This window comes from Lissotriton vulgaris, chromosome 1_1 (genome assembly GCF_964263255.1).
Source record: "Lissotriton vulgaris chromosome 1_1, aLisVul1.2, whole genome shotgun sequence".
In the NCBI taxonomy this organism is placed as follows: Eukaryota; Metazoa; Chordata; class Amphibia; order Caudata; family Salamandridae; genus Lissotriton; species Lissotriton vulgaris.
The window spans coordinates 1,244,730,601-1,244,751,998 of record NC_141685.1 but is presented as its reverse complement, the minus strand read 5'-3'; the positions used below and the strand labels follow the sequence as shown (position 1 = coordinate 1,244,751,998).

Below are 21,398 nucleotides of genomic sequence, written 5' to 3'. Positions count from 1 at the left end.
AGAAATTGTAGCACAGCCACAAGCTACAAGAATTCTAAGACCAATCTGTTCAGCAGGTTAAGACTCAGAGGCTATCCAGAACACACATTAAAAACAGCGTAACAGAAATGTGACCTTAGGGAGAGGAAAGACCTACTGTTTTCCGCCAAAACTGAAAAACCCAAATCAGAACAGAATACAGGGACTCCACGCCTTATCACAGGGTACAATGCATATCACAAACAATTGAGGAATATAATCCACCGACATTGGCCCATAGTACGGAATGATCCGGTGATTGGCAAAAGTTGCAACAAAATCCCGCAACTAACTTTCAGGAAAGCCAAAAGTATGAGGGAAGAGTTGGTAGACAATGCCCCAGTGTTAAAAAAGAAAGAATCACCATGGTTAAAATCTAAGAATGGCTTTTATAAATGTACAAAATGCAAAGCCTGTCTATATGGTATTAATGTTACTACGGTGAATGTCCCACACAGGAAAAAACCGCTAGAGATACGAGCAAACTACACATGTAAAACAGACTTTGCAGTCTATGTTTTACAATGTAGTTGCAAGAAAAGATACGTGGGGAGTACAATACATCCGGTCCACGTAAGAGTGCTCCAGCATCTCAGGGCCATAAAAAATAATGACCCAACGTATCCGGTTGCTAGGCACATTAACTTAAAGCTTGAAGGCAATGCAGAAAACATCAAATACTTCGTCATAGACCATGTGAAGAAAAGCATTAGAGGGGGAAATAGACAACTAGCCCTCCGAAGATTAGAGTCGAGATATATTATTCTCTTAGACAGTAAGGCTCCACAAGGTTTGAATGCAGACGAAGCATTAAGCGTACATTTATAACTTATATAGGTTATCATTTCATAACGCAGTTTCTATAAGTTCCCAAAACCATTCCTCCGAGAACAGAGTCGCAAAACGAATGTAATTTAATAGATACATGTCATCTATCTAAAAGTAACAGTATATATGTTCACACCCTTTTTTTGTATGGTTTCTTTAAGTGAAATGGCTTCTTTTTGCTAGCAAGCTGAATAGTAATTCAATTAATTGTGTAGAGGAGAAATTATTTGTTTAGGACAATATTACAATGTGTTAACTCATGCCCACTAGGGCTTAATTCGAGTGAACCCTGTAATACATGGGTTCTCAAGCAATAAACCATTGCTAAATTGATGTAATCGGGCACTAGACCCTTTATAACAAGATTATAACCCGCATTAAGGCAATATACAAAATACGGGTTTTCTACTATTTATTTTAACACGTTGTCAATGACGGAAAATATACACAAATGCCTAAGTTTACAAAAATGACTTATATGTTAATAATCGACAATGTCAATTAATTGTCCTTTATTTAATGTGGTTCCAAATCATGCAGCGAAAAATATAAGAGAGGCTGTAAACGCAAATGAATGTGTTTAGAAAAGAAAACGCTGTAAAATTCCAGTGAGTTTAGAAACTGGTAGTCATGACTACGGGGAAACCATCACATGATCCAATGAGCACTTGACATGTTAAAAAGCACTGACGTAATGTTTCTTCTGTATTGTGAGCAAGGCGGCTGTGACCGTCGAAACGCGTCAATCTGAGCACTACAAGTAATTAAACTTGTTTCTGAAACGAGACCCCACGGAGTCAGCGCCTGATTTCTTGAAATGAATTGTCAGGATTGGAAAGAATATATATATATATATATATATATATATATATATATATATATATATATATATATATATATACATATATTTGTGTATTAAAATCATTTCTAGAGTCTCTACCATGCACTGTATATATGGGATGTAATAGCAATTTGAACACTGTATGAATTTATTATACGTGTTTTTGGTTGGGATTTATTTATGTGATGTGGCATTGTCTTTGTGTCTGTACTGCCATAATAATGATAGTAGCTACATGTATCTTTCTTTTGTGTTATTTAATACATGCTCTCTTTATGTGAATAAAGACAAAAAGGTCTCTCCTATTTTGGATTCACTAACTGTTCTCAAGTCCTAGGACTTTTTACCCCTCATTTCTCACTTTCTTTCTGGTATTGATCAAGTCGCTTTTCCAACTACTATGTGTTTTACATATATTTTAGATGTCTAATACAGATTATTTATATGTTCTTTCTGGCGTGTTTGCAGCCTTGAACAAGCCTATGTTTTGGTGAAACGTGTTGGTTGCATGCATGTTTCTAATTGAGGAATAAAAGAAAGCATGACTTTCAAGAACAAAACAACTTGTCTGTCCTCTCTCTCTCTCTCTCTATACCTAAGCAAAAGTGTTAGCTGTTATTAATTGAAAACTGTGGTTGGCTCTCATTTTCATTTTATATAATACCCTCTCCGGTGTCTGAGCGAGGTAGGATAGGACCAAGTCCAGGTTTTATTTTTTGTGCTTCTTGTACAACTTACCCAAAGATTTGAAGCATGAAGCCAATTGACCTCTGGGTGGATTCCTAAAGCACCTAAACCAAGAATGGGACCCAGCCCTCCCCTTCAACTTGGACTGGCCCAAACTTGGGGTCGTCCGATGTTTGGTGGCTTGAAGCTTTGCATCGTACAGCCTTCGGGTTCATCAATGCACAGTTACTGCAGGCCTTAGAGTAGAGCTTGACCGCTGGCATCATAGGCAAACCTGGGGAGGATTTGTTACAGATACTTAAAACAGTCCTTACAGGGTTTGGACCCGGTTGTCTTGAGAGGTGACAATTCCCTTAAACACTGGTTGAATTTTGATTCAAAACTGTCTCAAAGAGATGAGCGATAGCTCCGGATCTGTGCCTGGTAGCGGGTAAAGGAACGGATGTCAGCTTGTGGTAATGGCGCCTATATGAACCCCATACCTCATTTCCGGAGCGGAACAGCGTCAGTGCGGAACCGCATGGCCACACCTACTGGAGCGCAGAGGTACTGCTCAAAAGTTTCTAAATCCAGAATAACGCCTGTGGAATATTCAAAAGGTGAGGAATCTGCAGTTAGAAGTCTTTATCAGAATCTTTTTACAACAAGCTCTTTTAACAGTTTTCTTTGGTTCTCCTCTTTTTCTTGTAAAGCATACCTCAAACAGTGCGCTGTTCATTCACAGGGAGCGCATAGCAACTATTACAAGCAGCACGCTGTTCATCCACAGGGAAAGTGGTACAAGTGGTTGCGCTGCTCTTCAACCGATATGCAGACTAAATTCCCCTATAAATGAGGAATTTTGAGGACTAAACCTTAGGAGATAAACTTTTTCTTATGCTTCAAGAAAGAAAAAAAAAAAAAAAAAAAAACAAGGATTAACTTGTTTACTGATCAACATGCATAGAATCTGCGACAACCCATTGCTCTCCATATAGTTCACCTGAAGTTTGATGCCGACAGAGTGTGTGCTTAATTTTTTTTTCACCAGTTCTCTCTTGCGTGATTTTAATCTCGGGGAACAAGAACTGATTAGGAGCTTTAAATCCGTAACCATATTGGTATGATTTTTCTAGTCATTTTTCAAAGCTTAGCACCATTGGCCAGCATTAGTTTCCCCAATACGATATTGTGGTGTAAATCATGTTAGTACTTTCAATACACAAATAGTACTTTTCCTGAGAGAACCCCTTCAAAGGCCAGTCCACCTGCTGAGGTTTCTTCAGAAGCTGGTGATGAAATGCCTTAACCAGATGAGGGGCGTGAATATCTGGTGCTTCTTTCCAAAATATAGATTGCTGTTTTTCAATCCAGAATTCTTTTAACTTTATATTCTTTTTGCTCATTACCTACAAGAGGTGATTTTGGGTCTTGAAGTCTTTTGTGGGGGCGATTTCTCTTTAGATGCGAGACATGAAACACAGGGTGGAACCCAGAACGAGGAGGCATTTTTAGTTTCACAGTAACTAGGTTTACCATTTCTTTTTACTTTAAAAAGGTCCTACAAAACGGGGCTATGGTCTCCTATTCCTGTTTTAGGTGTAAGTGCTTTGACGACAACAATACTTTATCTCCCACACTATATTCTAGATTTGTTTTCCTTATCAACATGTACTGAGACTTTGCCCTATCTATGGAATGGGTTGGGTTATCTCACATAATTTAATCAGAAACGAGTGTACCTGTAGATGAATTGCTGGGATTGTTATGAGCAAATTCAGCTGGCGACATTTAATCTGACCAGGCACCTTCCTAAACCAACAGATCCAATCAAAGGTGTCGTTTTAGTTCTGGATTCGTTTTCTTGGTCTGACCTTCTTGTTTCAGGATGGTAACTACTACAATATCTAGTCTCAATTTCCAGACCCTGCATAAATGCTTGCCAAAGATGTGACAGAAACCGAGACTCTGGTGGACGCCATGTGTTCTTGTGCTAGGTATCATGTACTGTTTTACAGGGAATAAATTGGCTGATTTTGGTGGCAAGAGATACAAAAACAAAAATTGTGTTATACCCGGACTAGAGGGGAAGATCTACAATTAAATCCATGGTTTTAATGCACCACAGGAACGGCACTACTCTGAGTGCTGGCGAAACACTACCTTTGATGAAAGTTTCACGAGCTTGGACAAATTGTCTTAACTGGAAGTCATGCTGGGCCCCCATAAATGTCTTTACTAAACTTTTTATGGATTCCTTTGTTAGCTGCCAGTGGGTTATCATGAAAATGTCGCAAAGAGATTTCCTGAAGGTCACACATTGGCAACTACAATGCCCGTTCATAATATATTTATCGCTTTTCTATCAGACTCTTGGGCTCTGTCCTCACCTGGTTTTCTGTTAGAAGCTTCTTGATTTCATCATTCATATTCTAGTTGTTAACTGCACAGACAAACTTTTTGTTAGGAATAATTGTCTACTTTTTACTTGAATCTTTATAAGTTGTGGGAGTTCTTAATCGAGAATCGGTGTTTCCATTAGCTGTTCCTGGTCATTAAGTAATAAAGTCATAATCGGCAAAATACAGGGACAATTTCAACTGTCTAGGTCGGAGTAAGAGTCTGTTGACTTCAGGAATAGTAGGATTCTGTAGTCAATATATATCCTGCATGGTGGACTTGTAATTGTGGGATTTAACTTATGAACATCCTGATTTGGTGGCCCGACAAGCTTACCTTTTTTCAGCCTGGACACTTCATCAGGGTTGGACCATTTTTCTTCAGATGCTACCTTATGTATAAAAGGTGGTGTGCACGATAAAAACACATTTGCATTTGGGGAAGATTAGAAGGGAATACTCATATACGGTCTGCTCTATTTCTATCTCAGTGTCCACAATGTCAACACTGACTAGGAAAAGAAGGGGCACAGTAAAAAATCAAACAGGAGTGTGCTTATCAAATATTTTGCATTCATTGAGGGTTCCCGGAATTACAAGCTGATAAAATGTGCAAAACAATAAACAGACAAGCTGCCAATGAGATAAAAAGGTTTGTATATTTAATCAAGTCTCCAGTTCTTGGATGTGCAGTATATGCAGAACACAGTGCCCATAACTGTGGGCTACAATTTAAATATGTAAATAGACTGATACATGCTTGAGAAAGAACAATAATCTCTAAAATTATTCCCGAGTACCATAAATATCTTTAACATGTACAATAGTTTATAATTATTATATACATTTGTTCTAAAAATAAAAAAGGCAAAAGGTTTGCTTCCAACATTAATGTCATAGGGACACAATAAATATAAAGAAAGTATAATCTTAGTTTCTGAAACTATGCCACTTCATTTAGTCAAATCCATTTCTACGATTTTTGGTATAAAAAATACAATTTTAAAGGAATATAAATAAGACTGAGGTGTAAAATGTTATTCTTCACTTTTTAAAATTCTGAGTAGTCCATAGTTCTTTTCACCTTATCATGTTTCCCCAACACAGGGAAGGGATAAATCCGGTAACAGAAATACAAATCGCCAATGCTGAGAAGCTATTATTCACCAGTACTTGAATTAATCCTACTGGCATTTTGACCCCATCACTTCGTGAGCTATTTTTCACTAGTTAGTGAATAAATTACACTGGTGCTGTATTGCAAACGCTCCACAATCTGTTCTTCACCAGCTCATGAATGCTGCATATGCCATTTTAAACTTCTTCCCAGCTCAAGGAAGCTGTGTATTGGAATGTTAACCAGGGTGCTTCACAAGCCATTCTTCACCAGTTCATGAATTCCACGTTCATCAATCAGTAAGGGTGGATGGAATTCACGATTATTGACATGCTTTTCCAGTCCCTGAGGAGAGGCAACAGGGAAGGCAAGGTAGAAGGAAAGACGAGGGAAAACAAAATTAGCAAAAGTGGTTCAATGTAACAACTGAAACAGGAATGGCTGAACAATTCCTTGTTATTTTTATTTTGCAGGAGGGTTTAAAGATTTAGCAGTTATTGGAGACTCCCAGAGCATTTATAAAATACGTACAAAGCGGTTTGATTTATGTAACTTTTTAATCCTTTCTGTCTAAAGTCTGAACCCCATAAATGCAACATTTTGTTTTTGGTTTTCTCAGAAAGACAAAGCTGTTATACATATAAAATCCTATTGCAAGCATTCTATTTCTTCGTTTTTAGCTACTCTGTGCCATTACATTAAAGGACTGAAGGCGTGTGACAGTTTGTTCCAGATCCGTCCCCAAACGAACAGCTCAAATCAGACTAAAGGATCATCTTAAATCCAGTTACAGAACACAAGCAACCCCAATCACATTTCCGGCATTGGTGAGGTGCTGCTTGAATATGGCTGGTCTCTTTCTATGATGGCAGAGTAAGACAAAAGACAATTAAATGGAATGCTATCCAGAGGTATTCCCAGTAAAGAATCAGCACATGCATCACTTATTATCTCATACATACTACTGCTCATATGCATGTCCACATTGACTCTCCACACATCTTTGCTTGACATTTTTCTTTACTAACATGCACCTAAACAAGTAAAAGGTAAAAATAAAACATTACAGCTTCCTCATGACTGACCAAATTACTGTCAAACCATGTCCAATACACTTTGTCCATGTTAGGAAAGAGCAAAGTAACACTCAATCCTTTAAATCATCCTTAGAGGTCTACAGTATTTCCCTTAAAGAAATAATTGTCCGTACAAGTTAAAATAGTGCGTGTGACTAATACCAAGAATCTTGGTTTGAAAAAATATTTAATCACATAATATTCTAGACAACAAACATGAAAGATTAAGCTACGCTTAAACTTTTATGCTAACTGATAGCGCACATCCCTTTCACTCATTCAGACAGACATCACAACAGGGAACACACTCTGCGATGTAGACATATGGTGGTGTAATAGAGGTACACTAGATGTATACTGATAATGAGCATTAAAGTACATTCTAGCCATTTAAAAAGGCACTACTCTTTCACAACAAACTACACTACTAGAACACTAGTTGCCCAATATCTGCAGAAATAGAATAAATAATTCTATGTAAATCACAGTATACGTGCTGGAGAATGGAGATTCTGAACCACCTCATCACATTCACCATAAACAGCCTAGAACCATGCAACCAAAGTACGGGTATCAAAAACTGCCACCAACAACAGAAGAACCAGCAGAAACACAACTAGAATATTTTAGATGTTCTGACCTTCAAGTCATCACTGTTCAATCACATCTTACATAATCACCATAAAACCTTAATTGAATAACAATGGACTTTTAAGCTAATATAGCAGTAAGATATTGGCTTAAAAATTTCAAATAAGGGATCACAACAACAATGTAATTTCGAGCAAATATTCTCCTCCACCTATTCTCCCATGTGTTAACTGTAAAATGGGCTCATTGACAAACTGGGTGCCAGAGTCAGAGTACGAAATTTAAAAAAGGATGCGGTTGTCCTGGTTACAACAAACACTAGAGAATGTGTTGCTAACAAACAAAAAGAGCAAAGTATTACTGGGTTCTCAACTCTTTGTGAGAAACATCACACATGGGAGAAAGACCATTAAGGTGCATATTGCTCAATGTAAAACACGGCTGTCATTCTCCAAGCTTAAAATGCATTCAGACAGTTTCATGGTCATGTCTGCCGAACTCCAAACGCATACTACAGAATAAAACTTACTTCTCCAGTGTATGAGATGAGAGGCGAGATTTCACATTGGATTGGCTGGTCATTAGCATCTTTCAGGCTATAGTAAAGAAAAATAAAAGCAAAGCATATAAACGCAAATAAGTAGCTTAGTGGGTACTCTATATCATGTAATACCGAAACATATTCCATGCCATTAAAGCACAGCGAGAAGTTGGCATACGGGCATTATGCATGCAAGTTAATCACATTCATTTGCCAAGTCACTGGGCTACATAAAAGCAACTAATGTAGCCCATACTACAAGGACGGAAATCAATATTCTTCCGCGATTTTAGCTTCCAAAAGTGAAAATAAGAAAAACTGAAAAAATAACACGATCTAAAAAAAACTGGTTTGTATAATTCTGCTCAGCATTCCCTACGTGTTTCATGTGGAAATAGCACAGGTATTACACCGATCAGATTTAAGTTATGATAAAAAAGTTGTTCCCAGGGAATTGCTAAAGCAAAGATTAATTTGTAAACTATTCAGTAGTCTAAACAATCATCAACTGAAAAATAATAGAGAGCGCTGACTAAGAGGGCACAACATGGCTTAAGAAATGACATAGAAAATATGCAATAGTTCCAAAAGATCAAGATGCTTTACTGACTAATTTCCATGAAGTTCAGAGGTCAGGATTGCTGCACACAAACCTTTCAACCGTCTCCCATGTGAATTTCTGAAGAGTGGGTTGAAATATCATGGGGCTATATCCTAAGGGAAGAAGGCTTTTGAAGGGAAACATCACTAGTTCTCCACTAGTGCATCTCCTCCAGAGTTGCTGTAGCACACCTCCACACATCAGGAGTGCATTCAGTAAAACACTGCAAAATTGTTAGAAAACCTAAAACTAACTTGTTCTTCTGTGTCTTCTTGATTCGTTTACAAAATAGGAGCACAGATGACAACATCAATGGACCTTTGATAGAGAGCAGGGCAACAGGGTCATGTGTGGCACAAGAGAACAAGCACAATCGATAGACCATGTTACAAGTAAGTAACTTTTCATTTCCTCCACAATAGCCTGCTTTAGTAGAGTACTACACTTTGAAAATTGTGTGGGAAGGAAAAGTATTAAGACCTTGAACATGAATATCTTTCCTTGTGCTGCCAGACCAACTTATTAATCAGCCAAGTACTAAGGGAGCAGGTTTTGTTCTTCTGTGGGGAATTCCAAAACGTATTTTCTACCATAACTGCAGATAACGGTGTTTATGATAAACACTTTTCTTTTCAGTCATCAAGCCTCCATAGCAAAAGCTATGGGTCTGCATCAGGCACCACAGACTTGGGAAGATGTGCCCTGACACCTAGGGGGCCTCTAGGAAATGCGTGTAATTCTTTTGCCGAAACCCGTCAGCGTTTGGAAAGTCAATTAATATGACTAGTAAGAAAGCAAATTTATCTAAAGCTCGAAATCAAGAAGGATGTAATCAAAGGGCAACTTTAGAGTTCTTTGAAACAAATGAAGTTGGAAATCTTCAAAATCTGTAAAGATATATGTGATGGTTAGGCTGCTAGTGCTGAAGATTTGGATTTGTTTGTGAACGAGTCAAGGTTGCTTTTGGTGGCTCGTTTACAAAGAGATCTTTGTTTCAAATTTGGGAGAGAAGTCTTGGTTTGACCTGTGCTTCCTAAAACAAATAGTGCTAACTTGTATTAGTTTTGTAGAATTAGTTCTAAAGGAAAAAACGAAGAGCACGGTCAGTCTCACGGAATGATACAAATCACCGGGGACTTCTTTGGCACCACTACTCTTGTGAAAGGAACATCAAAGCAGCAAATCTCGTGAGTTTTTAGGTCTTACAAAATTTATGGTCATTAGACATGTGAGCAGGTGGCAGCACACACATGCATATTTTACTTTATATTATTTCACTTTGGTTTTTGTAACCTGCAACATACCCCTCCCCTCACCCCAACCCACCCCCTGGAGTAGGCTAAAAGTGCTGGTCCTGGCTGGCTAAAAGTGTATCTTCTTGGATATTATTATAAAACATGAAAGTAGCCCCTTGCTTTATTTAATGGGCTCTCAAAGGGAACAAGAGGCTAACACAAAATCCTGCCCTTTGTATCCCCAACGGGAAATGTTTTCAGAGTTTAATAAACCTCAATTCTGAAAGCCTCCAAAGTGGAGGAAATGGTGCAGTGAAAAATAGTTGTGAGACGAACAGTTACTAGAATGTCTGGTGACTGCTGGTAAAAAGGGATCTATATATACTCCAAGGGGCTCTTGTAACCGGTGAAAATGCAGGCCTCTGAAACAAAATACCAGGGACTATAGAAGTTTGCACCATATTGGGTCCAAACTTGAGCCCTTCTGTCTACTGAAGCAGAGTTGACAAAAAGTGGAAGACACTTGAAAAATTGCTCACTGTTCATTCACTGGAATTCAGTTGATATGCTGGAAAATGTCCCACTCTGGAAAAACTCATTCGACAAGATAAAATCCAGGAACTTGAGTAGTAATAGCAGCTGTGTTACAACCAACAGCAGCACTTTCGTTGAAAGGAAAGAACGATCTATGCATCTTTTGTGCCTTGTCTCTCCACACCCTTAAGGCTCTTTTCATCTGTCACAATTCACACGATCATTTCAGCAGACCTGATAGACTGGAGTAAACTCGAAGGCAAGAACATGCTCCTACCTTCGTACATGCACCCTCTGTACCTTGTTAGTAAAGAAAAAGATTCAAAGTTACAATAAATGAATCAACCACAAGATCGCCAATTACTTTTTCCAATTTTTGGATCACATCTGCTAGGGTATACTTTGAGGAGAAACTGAATCTATTAATGAGGGTTCTCCTTAATCTTATGCCACAATATTGACATGACTAGAAGGGGAAAATACATATTTTTCTTTTAAAATACAAACTGTGCATGGCACGGTTCTCCATGGTAAGATACGCTGAGCGTAGTTCTCTAATAGCAAACTAATTTCCATTATGCCATGCCTGGTTTTTGGAATTGTGAATATCCACCTGATTTCAGAGGCTGGGTTTGGATAAGTTCTATATGTAGTCCGAAAATAGGTATTGTATCAACAGCTTTATGGAAATGTCTCCCTTTGCTACCTAAACTACTCTGTTAATACCTTTAGCAAGGAAATATTTGTGCATCTTCAAGTCATTGATTCTGCTCCTAGCCAACACATCACCTTAAATATCCGTTAGTCAATTTCTGAAGCTTCACCTATGTGAACAGCAACTAGCTTTGAGCAGTTAGGCCCACATTGGTCATAGGATGCTCATTTGATTAATAGTACTCAGACCAGTAGCTGTCCAGAGTACTTGGCGCCGGAGCTAGTATGAAAACTATGCTAATAAGTGAAGGAAGGCATTGCATTGCCAATGTTTCCCTGTGTTACGGTGCTACATCCTCCCCCTTTGAACTAATCACAAAATGGGCTAAGCAATAATTCTTTGATCGATGACTCTAGCTGATCATTTCATAGCACAATTCTATTTCCCTACATGAACTTACTAAGATGTGGCAATATTTATTGTTGTTTCTACGGAGTTTCTTCTACTGCTTCATGCCAAAGAGGCACTGCCTGGATCTTATAGCTACATAGCCCGTAATCCTGGACTTTCCACACTACACCGAAAATGTAACCAGCAATTCTTGTGGTAAACTACTTTAAAGCAACTCCGTTTGCCAAAAGTCAGTACATGAGAAAATACATATGTGCAGAAGATCCTGTGCTATGATTTCCAGGCAAGATCCTTTCATGTAGATTTACTGCAGTCTGGTTCTTTGCTGATTTAATGCTAGCTCGGGTTGCACTGGTGAAGAGTGTCTTTCAATTAAGAGAAACCAAAAATGGGTCAGATTGGTAAACCAGTGTGGGCACATTGCATCCCCTCGAGGAGGTTTAGTTTGCTGGGCAATAACCATGGTCTCTAAAGTGGATACAAGTAAAAAGAAATTCCATTAAAATGGCAAACTATGTTTAGGTCCATGAATGATGGACCGATAGGGAGCATGAAGACTTTAAGGAGCAGAAGTAGACTGTGCAAAAGGCAAAATGAAGTAAATTACCTTAGGGTGAGAGTCCACCAAAGACCGTCATGCCTTATTTGAGAGACTATGGGCCCGATTAATATATTGGCGGAGAGGGTACTACGTTGCAATTGTGACGGAATTCTTTCTCTCCCTGCAATATAGTGGTCTGCCTACAGCATTTAGATGCGGGCTGACCTTAGTATTAAACATGGCAGAGACTACTCTGCCTCCACAGTGATGAATCCCCTCTAACGGCCCGAGGGAGTCAGGGCTGTCGGAGAAATGGCTACATGTCCACCCGCCCAATTTAGATGGGCGGACATTTAGTAATTTTTTACTGTACCTCACCGCCAGGTAAAACCTGGTAGTAAGGAACATAAAAACATTAGAATGCTCCCCCCGCGTTGGGAGAAACCTCAATGGCGAGGGGAGCATTACTTTTTTCTTTTAAAAATAAATTAATCCCATTTCAGGATTTTCTTTTTGAAAGAAGAAAATAATATTGTTTGCTAGAGGGCTGCATCCTTCCAACGCAGCCACAAAGCAAACAGTAAAATGCATTGACAGGAACCACCGTGATGGCAGTTCCTGACAATGCCTTTACAAATGACCACCAGATAGGCGGCCATTTATAAATCTGGTGGGCGGAGTAATCTTAGCCTGGGGGACGCAAAGTCCTCCTTCCATGACCCAGCTCATATACACAAGCAATGAAGCCCTCCAATGAGAGTAAATGCTACTTCCAAATGCCAATCCAAGTAACCACTGTGTATTTTCATGTGGAATACTGACAAGCAAATGATTGGGACTCGAGCACTGAAATGCATGGTGACACTCAAACCGCTTCACTGAACGGCAGAACACAAGATTAGGGTTAAAAGGAGTGCTACACAGTGACAGATCAAAGAAGTGAGAAGATCAAACCTGGACCCCATAGAGAAAGCACAAGAACAGAGAGCACAGATATCCTTTTCTACACTATTGATGCTCACGCTCTCTAGTGTAGATAAAGCAGGGCACTCGGAGAACATCGTGAGAGCAGTCAGCTGTCTGAAGGCAGAGCCATGGGGAGAAGGTAAAGTAAAGATCCTGCAAACAGAAGTGGTGCCACCTGTTAGGACAGACCAAAGGTTCCCAGCATGCTGCTGTGAAAATGTTAGTGCCTAAGAAGCAACAGCCCGTCACCGTGCACAAGAGATAACATAGTTACTTTTTATTGGCATCGATGACTTCCGACACTCCATTCGCTGAATTGCTAAGTGGGAATAAATAATGATTTATGATATTTACAAAGGATAGATTGAGCATATGAGCAGTCAGCCATTTCCCCCATCACGCTTGCAGGGGTAACAAAACATATCATCAGCTAAACTTAATTATAGCTATACCCATATCGCACAAGTGCTTGTTGTAATATGCAATTTATTACTACTGTTGGATGGGAGGAGGTGCCATGATTCAGGAGGCTTTTGGTGGCTCATGATGCCCCACGTATTCCTTTAACAATGGTAATGGGTAGCATTTTACACTCAGTGGATCTCAATATATGGCATGGGCCATAAGCAAATCTCTTTAACCCAAAACAGAGCAACGTGGGTTTAAAGAATGCAGTGGGTCGAAATCAAGTTACGTAGGCCTTTCAAGAGTGGACACAGTAATCTTTAAGCATTTATTTGTTTCTTTTGGGTATTATATAGCACCAAAATACCACCTCATAGCCAGACAGTACTATCAAATCAGCAAGATAGTAAACATTGATTTCTCGAATGATTTGTACAGTGCTATGCTAATAACGTGGTATTTAACCTATGCAATGTAATAATAAACATAAAATGTAGGTTTATTAATACGTTGTTTTGAAATAAAAGGTTGTCTTATCACATACAGCATATGCTATACATTTATAAAGAGAAGTGTTACACTGGTCACAGGCAAATGAGCTGTAACAATTTCAAAGCCTAAATCAATAATGCTGCAAATATGCGACTCTCTCTAGTCGTAGATTCCTCACCTGAATTATTTCCAGGTGCCCGAATGGATCCGGAAACTTTCAGCCGTACCTCTGCACACCGGTAGGTAGCACTGTGTAGCTCAAGAAAGACGCGGTTAGGCTACAGACATGACTTACAGAGCATATTTAGGTGTCCCCAGGCTCAAAGCCCTTAATAGCAAATTGGTCGTGGCCAGTGTGCAGATTCCTGGACCGAGTCCAATCACAGAAAGGGGAGGATGGGAAAGTTGGTGAGGAACCTGTGGCTAGATAAGAATCTATCAGAAAAAGAGATACTGAAGGTAAGGGAATTTGTTCTTCCGATAGAGACTTCTAGCTGCAAATTCCTCAGCTTTTGAGTAGATACCATAGCAGTACCTATTTGGCAGTGGGTCTTTGGCTGGACTCAAACCAGAAAGCGAATATACACAGTGAACCCCACATAGTCACCTAGCAAATGTCCAGGATGTGCCAACGCCGTGATAGCAGCTTTGGCCCTGGTAGAATAGGCACACAGTCCTTTTGGAGCCGGCCTTTTAGCCAGTGCATAGCAGATCCTAATACAGAGCAAGATCCAGCAGGAGATGGCTTTCTTTTGCACAGCCTTGCCTTTTTTGCTGCAGAGACTACAAAGAGCTGATAGTCCATCCAGTTTTGTTTGGTATGATCTAAGTAAAAATTGAGCGTTCTCTTGAGGTCAAAGCACAGAGTCTCTCTTCCTCCTTAGAGGGGTAATGTGGAGTATAGATCGCCGGCAAGGTGATGTTTTGACCTACGTGGAACGACGTTGCAACTTCTGTCATGAAGGAGGCTCGTACTTGCAGAGCTAGTTTGTCTGGGAACATGGTGGTGTACTCCAGGTTGACACAGAGGTTGAAGCTCCTTCAAACGTCACACCGATGTTGTGGAGATGAGGAACACTGTCTTGAGGGGGAAAAGCCTCAATGGACAGCTGCGAACTGGCTCAAATGGAGCGAACATCACAAATGTGAGGACCAAGTAAAGGTCCCACTCAGGCATGCAGAGGGAAGAAACAAATGTAAACCTTTTTAAAACAATTTGAGGTTTAAAAAATGAGGATTGATCCAACAATCGCCAAAGTGACACAGTGAACCATGAAATACTAGCCAATAGGCTATCAGAATTAGGAATCAGAGGCACGCCCTTAAGTTGCTGACATCTTTTCTCTCTGACAGGGTACAGTTGGTAGAGTCCGGAGCTTTCTCGCCCAAACAATTCACACTGCCCTGGGGGGAGCCACAGGGTTTGTTCCTAAACCCTACCCTGTTCAGTCTCGCTGTTTCCCCTCTGGCTAATATCATCAGGTAGTACGGTTTCTCAGTGGTCTCATATGCGGATGACACCCAGCTAGTAGTTTCAGCTTCCAGTAACATTGAAGAGACAGCAGATCGTTTTAATTGCTGCATGACACCAGTTGGACGAGTTACACCTGCCTAAAACTGAAAGGGGGAAGACGGAGGTTCCCCTGTTGGCTACAGATACCTTCTTTTGGCGACCCAGATGGCAGCCTTTCAGTTAAGGAGACCTTTCAGTTCCAGTGCAGAAGGTAAAAAATTGAGGGTTCATATTCAATAACAATCTGATCTTCAAAAATGTTAACTTCTTTTTAATTTTAAAAGATGAATCAGGAAAGTTTGTCCTTTCATTCAGCCCGACACCCTAAAAACACTTGTGACAGCTTTAGCCCTCTCCAGATTTGACTATGGTAATGCTTTGTACATGGTTATCCAAACACAGTATCTACAAAAGCTACAGTGTCTCCAAAATGTGGCCACCAGACTACTGCTGGATATCCTGAGGTCTCAGCCAGTTTCCCACTGTTTGAGAACCTTGCACTGGCTCCCAGTGGACAAGAGGATCACATTTAAATCCCAATGCTTAGCATTTAAGACATTGCACGGTGCCGGTCCTCATTATCTGAAGAATCATCTGATCTGATCTGGTATGGGCCTTCCAGAAACTTAAGATCTGCATATAGCAAACTCCTACCAACCCCAAGGTTTAAGAAAGCTTTTTGGGGTGGAAGATGCTTCTTGTTAGGGAATGTCAAAACATGGAACTCTCTCCCGGCCGGCATAAAGAACAGCCTGACGCTGTTATCCGTAAGAAAATAGCTAAAAACCTGGCTCTTCGCCAACTAACATTTTTCATCCACAGTTTCATCAGCAACCTTACTGGATTTTCTGGTAGTAGCACCTTATCGCCCCTGGGCATTCATGCACTTTATAAATGCTTAAATCAAATCAAATAGGCTGAATGTGCCGAAAGGTACCCTTTTATCTGTGTCCAAGGCAAAGGCTTGTTGGGCTAGGTAGAACCAATAAAACGTCAGATAACACTGCCTGGCAGCGGTCTATCTGCCAAGCACCACACTATACCACAAATTTGACCCAAAGACAGGCGAATACAGTTTTTGTCAAGGGACACCTGGCTGCCAAGATGATACCACCCCGCCCCCCCCCCCCCCCCACACACCTGTGTAGGCAGGTCGAAGGTGTTCAGCTGTCACTGCTCAATCTCCAAGCATGATAGTGGAAGTTGCAAATGCCCACGTGCAGAAAGCTGCACTAATGCTGTGACAGCAGGTCTTACCACATGGGAAGGTGCCGCCTGAGTGTAGTACAGATGTTCAACTCCAGGAGTTCAGGATACCATACTCCATGCCCATTCTGGACCCACTAGTATAACTTGAACTCAGTCGGTTCTGGGTTGCTTGAGAACTCTGGCCAGGAGTGATAATGGCAGAAAGGCATACAAGAGTCCTGAGTTCCACTTGAAGCGGAACAGGTCTTCGAGCAAAAGGCCCCTTTGGAAACTCCAACGCAGAAGTGCTGATATTGTGCATTTTCAGCGACGGCGAACAGACTGAGCCACGGTTCTCTCAGTTGGTGTAAGAGACCTTCGCTTTACTTCCATATGTAACTGACACTCGTTATCCACTAGGTGCCAATGGCTGAGTTCTCCACCCTGGCATTCAATGATCCTGCCAGGTAGTTCACCATCAGGAAAATTCCTTGGGGATCCAGCCATTTCCATAGGTGCAGGGCCTCCTGGTACAAGGTCCCTAACCACACCCCAACCTGCGTGTAGCAATAACATATGGCGGTGGTGTTGTCTGTGAGCACCTGTACCAGCCTCCCCTTGATGGGTAGAAGAAAAGCTTTCGACTGCAAGTGGATGGCCCTCAGCTCTAGTAGGTTGATATAGAGCTGGGACTCCGCAGAAGACCAGAGACATCTGATCTCTACCTTTCCCAGATGTCCAACCAATCCCAGAAGTGATGCATCAGCCACCACTGCCAGCTCTGGGTGGGGAATGGAGAGGGATCTGCCGCTGACCCAATCATGGTCCAGTAACTGCCACTGCAGATCTTTTGCCATCTCCTACGAAATCTGAACATAGTCTGCGAGGTCCCCTTGATGTGTGGCCTATTGGGACTTCAGATACCACTACAGAGCCCACACATACCACTTGGTTTGCTTGACCAACAGGGTGCAGGAGCCCACACATACCACATGGTGTGCTTGACAAACAAGGTGCAGTAGACCATCATTCCCGGCAGCCCCAGAGTCTATCTCACTGAAATCCAGCACTGAGGCTGAATAAGCAAGATCATTGCCGGAATGTCCTGGGGGAAAGAGACAAAACAGAACCATGTTCATGATGGTTCTGTTGAAAGGAAGCATCTGAGAAGGAGTCACATGAGACTTCAGCACATTGACAGTGAACTGGAAATGGTTGACAACTGCCCGGGGCCAGCCCGTCTTTACTGCAACAGCCAGTCGCCAAGGATGGGGAAGACTCGCACCCCTGACCTCAGCAGGTGTGATGCCACCACCACCACAATCACTTTCGTGAACACCCGAGGGACACTAGTGAGACCAAAGGGAAGCACAGCCAATTGAATATGTTCTTGTCCCACCACAAACTGCAGGTAGGTCCTATGGGCTTGCAGGAAGAGTATAGTGAAATTGATGCCCAGCAGGTTCAACAGCACCATCCAGGGTCGAAGGCAAACATGACCTAGGACAGAAGGCAAACATGACCTAGGACAGAGGGCAAACATTGACCTTGGACAGAGGGCAAACATGACCTTGGACAGAGGGCACATTTTAAATTTCTCCTTCCAGAGGAAGGCATTGAAAGGTAACAGGTCTAAAACTGACAAAGACCTCTATCCTTTTTGGACTACAGAAAGTAGCAGTAATAACAGCCATGTCCTACTTTTGGCACGGTCCACCCTCTTGATAGCTGCTCTGGCCACAAGAGCTTGCACGTCCAGCTGCAAAACAGAGAGATGGTCCTCTGTCAGGCACTGGGGGGGACAGTGGAAGATGCAGCAGTGTGAAAAGGAAGAGAAGAACATAGCCCTTCCAAACTATTTGAAGGAACGCAGTGTCCGATGTTATTGCCTGCCAATCCGGCAAGAATTATCGGTTCCCGTCTCCCACCGCGAGGCTGTGCTGCAGTAAGGGCATGCTAAATGGGTTTGGCAGGTGGGGCTGCAGGGTGGATGGTGTACTGGGACACCGTTGACCTTGACCGTGGGAGAGGTGGTCACCACAGCCTCAACCTCGAAACAGCTGGATGTTTTGTGGAGGTTGAATTGACTGGCAATATGTGGCTCCTCTGCCGAAGCCGCAAAAGGAGAAGAAGGGCTGATGAGTTGGAGAGGAGGGGCAGACAAGCCCAGGGAGAGTGCCATGGTCCTGCACTCCTTGAACTGCTCGAGGGAGGAGTTTGACTTGATACCAAACAAGTGAGTCCTGTTGAAAAGCTTGTCCCTGAGGGATGACTGAACATCGGCTGAAAAAATAGTGGAATGCGGCCAATCGTCAATAGCGACACTGATGCCAATGGCCTGCCCAATGGAATCAGTGGTGTTCAAGCCACAAAGAATTGTTAACTTGGCAGCATCATGACCATCCTGTATGGCCTGGGTAAGGACAGGTCGAAGATCTTCAGGGAGCCCTTGCAGGACTGGAGTCATCAAATCCCAAAGGGTGTGGGAAAAGCACCCCTGCAGACAGCTGGCAACCACTGATCAAAGCAACAAGCCAGTGGGAACTTGTTTCCGAATTTCTTCACCCATTTTGAATCCCGAACAGGGGGAGTAGAAGGAACAGTGTTGGGGTTAGTCCTACTTGCAGATACCTGCACCACCAAACTTTCAGCAGAGAGGGGCAGGGATAAAAATGCTGGGTCCTCCGGGCGCTGCATTGTGCAACCTGGCGGTTGACTGGGGGGACAGAGCAGAGTTTGGCCCATGCTCCCAACAAAGTATCCCTAAGAGCCTCATTAAAAGGTAAGAGGGAATCAATGGATGTTTTCTGTGGCTGAAGGACCTTGAAAGAACTAGAATTAGTCTTAATCACCAAGGAGGGGAGCAACAGGTCAAGGACTTCGGCTGACCTACGTAGTACCATAGCGCTAGAAGCACTATCCTCAGTAGCAGCACCAGGTGGTGGCGAGAGAAGCCCAAACGCAGGAGAGGTATCAAGACTAACGCCTCCTGCAGGTCTTCATAACGATTCTCCACATGATCTGGTTGTCCAATATCATCACCCATATTGTAGTCATTGTTTGAATCGGAGTTGAACAGGGAATGCAGGGTGTGCGTTCGTCTATGTTAAAGCAGATCTAGTGGAGGAAGGGGGGCCTCTATGTCATGCCAAGAATGGCCAGTCGACCGGTTGCTGAGTCGGTGTCATAGAGAACAATTGGGACCTCATCTTCCAGGGTCGATGAACTCAGCACTGGTGTTCAAGTACACGGAACCGGCATGAACAATGGAGCTGGAATTGAAATTGAAGCCGGAGGCAGCCCCCTATGGCGCTAACAGGGTCGAGATGCCATTGAGGGCGAAGCCTCTTGAGGTGATCCGGTTGGAGAACCTTTTGGTTCAAAAAGCATCCTGCTAGTAAATCTCTCCTCAAATTAGTGTTATAGTTCCTGAACTGTTGTGTAGATGCTCTGGTGCTAGCAGTTGTTACAGCAAGGCTCAAATGCGTTATACAAAATTCCCTTTGAAACTAGGCAGTTCAATGTCGTGCCATGCTGCCTTTAAGTTCCCAAAGCAATCGATAGACATAAGAAAATTCACTTACTTGTTATACTAGTTTTGCAGTTGACAGCTGCTAAACTTGTCCATGGTTTGGATGGTTATGCCATCTTGAAAAAGGATACTGAGTAGGACAAATAGATTTGAAAAGAAACTGACTTGAAAGCATGTGTAGAACAAGACATTTTCTGACCTTACTAGGCACCAGTCTTGTGGAGCCAGGAGAAAGCACTTCATCCTTCATTGCAGAACTGCTTTTTTTTCTCAGGGAGTAGTGTTAATATGCAACGGTTTTCATGAAGGAAAACCAGTACTACAAGCAAGTCATTTTTCTATTTTACAAGCACAAAACTTGTCATAGATTCGCAAACTAAGTGAACAGAATTGCATAATTTCTCACATAGGAGTAGGTTTGATGCAACAACAGTTTACCTAAACAGGCTCTTCAGTGCTGTTTGACACACTTGGCATTTGAGTGAGCCAAAATGTGATCTTTCTAAAAGCTAGTATTAACACCATATTGCCACACTAGATATATTTTTAACAGCAAAAGAAATTGTGCTGCAGGTGCATTTCATTTGTGGGAGTAGGCTTTTTGCCTACGTGTAATTACGTACTTGTGACGAACACATAAAAGTTGCTACATTTCCTGATGTACCCTCAGTGATTACCTTTATTTTAGGACTACATATAGATTTACTACTGTTTAATAATTACGTTTTTACCCTGGGATTTAATTTAACATGTACTTTCATCAAGGTTACTATAGAAAACGTTACTAAGCCTGTAAGCATCTGTTTGTCGCGGGTAGTGCTGTAAATTCACATGCCCTGAATGTTTCTGCCCTCTAGTGTCCGGCTTGGACAATTGCAGCTTCTTTATCTTCAATGAAGATTTTTGATTCACGGATGTACTAGGATGTTTCCCCTTGTGTAAAATGCGCATGGGCATAGAATCCATGTTAGATCGTTTTTTTAGGTCGAGGGTAGCGGCAGCGCGCATCGCTTCTCGCTCTGCGAGGCATGCTGTATTAAGGTATGCACTAGCAGCCCCGCCCAATCTCCACCCATATTTGTCATTGGCTTTGTGTCATTGTCCTTCTTAAATGGTGGCTTCTTGTTCGTAAATGGGCTTGTTAGTCCCGCCTTGGTACCGCCTTGTCTCCATTTGTTACTCCCATAACGACTGGACCTTTTAGTCTAGTCGTTATGGGCTGGCACTATTTTGTTATAGGCACTGATG

General features: G+C 41.7%; 1 protein-coding gene across 2 annotated transcripts in view; it reads right to left on the bottom strand.

The window, feature by feature from the left end:
- Positions 1-5,392: 5,392 nt before the first annotated feature.
- Positions 5,393-21,398, bottom strand: part of UAP1 (UDP-N-acetylglucosamine pyrophosphorylase 1) — a 163,027-nt gene continuing 147,021 nt past the window's right edge. The window contains exons 9-11 of one of the 2 annotated variants that reach the window (XM_086964509.1): positions 13,295-13,339; positions 8,066-8,132; positions 5,393-6,214 (exon numbers count right to left, since the gene is read on the bottom strand). In XM_086964509.1, coding sequence (XP_086820635.1) covers positions 6,122-6,214; positions 8,066-8,132; positions 13,295-13,339 — 205 coding nt within the window. In that variant the 3' untranslated portion in view covers positions 5,393-6,121. The remainder of the gene's footprint in view (positions 6,215-8,065; positions 8,133-13,294; positions 13,340-21,398) is intronic. The other variant, XM_086964514.1, reaches the window with a different exon arrangement.